Raw genomic sequence first — 1,808 nt, 5'->3', positions numbered from 1 at the left:
AGAAAACTAAGGTTTTCGGACTCGACTAGCCTTATGAACAAAATTCAAAACATGGCCTAGTCAGCCGAGTCAAGTTTTCCTTAATTTTCTAAATCGTCCTAGTCAAGCGAGTCAAGTTTTCCCTAATTTTTTTAAATCCTTGCCGCACCTGCCCTTCTTCTCTCACATACGCAGATTGAGGACCCTTCCCTTCTTCTCCAACTTCACTCACCATAGTACTTAAAGACCAACAAGAAAAACCAAAAAAAAAAAAAAACCATAGGAAGACACAAAAAGAGACGATTTGATTGAGTTAAATCACAAAATCAGCAGTACAATTACTAATCGATCAAAAGAAATTAATTAAGCTTATGTAGGCATTGCAAAGCGACAGAACGGACACGTATTCTTGTGTTTCAACCACTTGGCGATGCATTCACTATGGAAGATATGTGAACAAGGTAACCGTGCGATTTCTACTCCTCTCACGTACTCTTCCATGCAAATCATACAAGTGATCTCTTCTTCTTCTTCTTCTTCAAATCTCACAATCTCTACAGCCTCAATCCAAGATTGTGAAGCTGAAACCAAGTTAAAATCTTCATCGATATCTCTGCGAAATCCTATCAGATTGACATCAAGACATATGAAGAAATCCAAGGATCCACTACTATTTTTCTTTCGGCCGCGCAAGGCCTTTCTAAAAGCATATGTAGATATCTCTTCTTTCAGACTATCAATGGAGGATGGAGGGATATCTAGGTCTGTAAGCATAGTATGGATATGACACTCGCTGACTTGAGGGATAAGCAGGTAAGAAAATTCAATGTTGAATGAGCGCTCTGTCGACGTACCAGTTGTCTGATCAAGAATGGTTGAAACGCCTGAATCAAAATCCGGAGTTGTTGCTAGAACATATTGACGATCAACCTTGAAATGAAATGTTGCTAATTTGAATTCTGATGAGTTAGCATCAGCTGGGCTTATGGGGTAGAATTCAGTATAAATCGAACGCCTAGATGAAATTTCAGCAGGAACCATGATTGATTGATCTTTAATTTCTTAATGAAGGAAGAGGAAGAATTGGAAGAGAGAGAGAGAGACAATTAATTGAAGAATGAAAGAAGCCGCAGATCGAGAGGAGTGATGACCACTAGACCCTTTTATAAGACTAGAATTTAGAAACTCCTAGTTCTAGTTGAACTTGAGAAGTCAAATTAAAAACTTGAAAACCAAGTCAAAAAAAAATAAAAGGATGGTTTTGTATGAAAAGACTAATATACCCTTCTATTAAATTGGATTTTAGTTTAGTTTAATGGTTCAATTAAGTTTGAGTTCAAGTGGGTCAAGGGGATGCAACCCATATTATACGTTATTTCACCCAACTTGCTGTGGAGTCTTAATAGGAGAATATTATCTCCAGCGGTAATATCAGAAAGTAACGAAAAGAGTTCACAGGCTGTTATGATAAGGTTTCAACAACCTTGTCAAATTAAATAAAGTGTATCTAAAGGATGTCAATCTTTGGGCTGGAATCAGGAATTGGACCGGAACAACCCCGCCTAGAATTGGAACCAACCCATCCAATAGTTTATTGGTCTAGTTCTAAATCTACCGATAAGTTATTGGTCTGACTTTGAATCTACCAATTAAGTTAGTGGAAGTTCTTTGAATGATGATTCAGCAGGTCTTCTTTGAGAATTCAAAAAATATGTGTGCACAACGGGCACAAAATCTTGGGATTTGGAAACTCGGCGGCCTGGGATTGAACGGCCATTGTGTTGCCTGCAATCCCAGGCCCGCCACGCGGCCATTGCTAATACAATGGT

The 1,808-nt window shown here is 38.4% G+C and overlaps 1 protein-coding gene across 1 annotated transcript; it reads right to left on the bottom strand.

Annotated features, from left to right (window-relative positions):
* Positions 1–348: 348 nt before the first annotated feature.
* Positions 349–1,020, bottom strand: LOC122638778 (E3 ubiquitin-protein ligase RNF12-like). The gene has a single exon (XM_043831627.1). The coding sequence runs from the start codon at positions 1,018–1,020 to the stop codon at positions 349–351; it is 672 nt and encodes a 223-aa protein (XP_043687562.1).
* Between the last annotated feature and the right edge of the window lie 788 nt (positions 1,021–1,808).

Source organism: Telopea speciosissima, chromosome 9 (assembly GCF_018873765.1).
Source record: "Telopea speciosissima isolate NSW1024214 ecotype Mountain lineage chromosome 9, Tspe_v1, whole genome shotgun sequence".
Taxonomy (NCBI): domain Eukaryota; kingdom Viridiplantae; phylum Streptophyta; class Magnoliopsida; order Proteales; family Proteaceae; genus Telopea; species Telopea speciosissima.
This window is presented reverse-complemented; position numbering and strand designations above follow the sequence as displayed.

Excerpts from the sequence above, each read along its gene's own strand:
- LOC122638778 (XM_043831627.1), bottom strand. The coding sequence starts at position 1,020 with ATGGTTCCTGCTGAAATTTCATCTAGGCGTTCGATTTATACTGAATTC.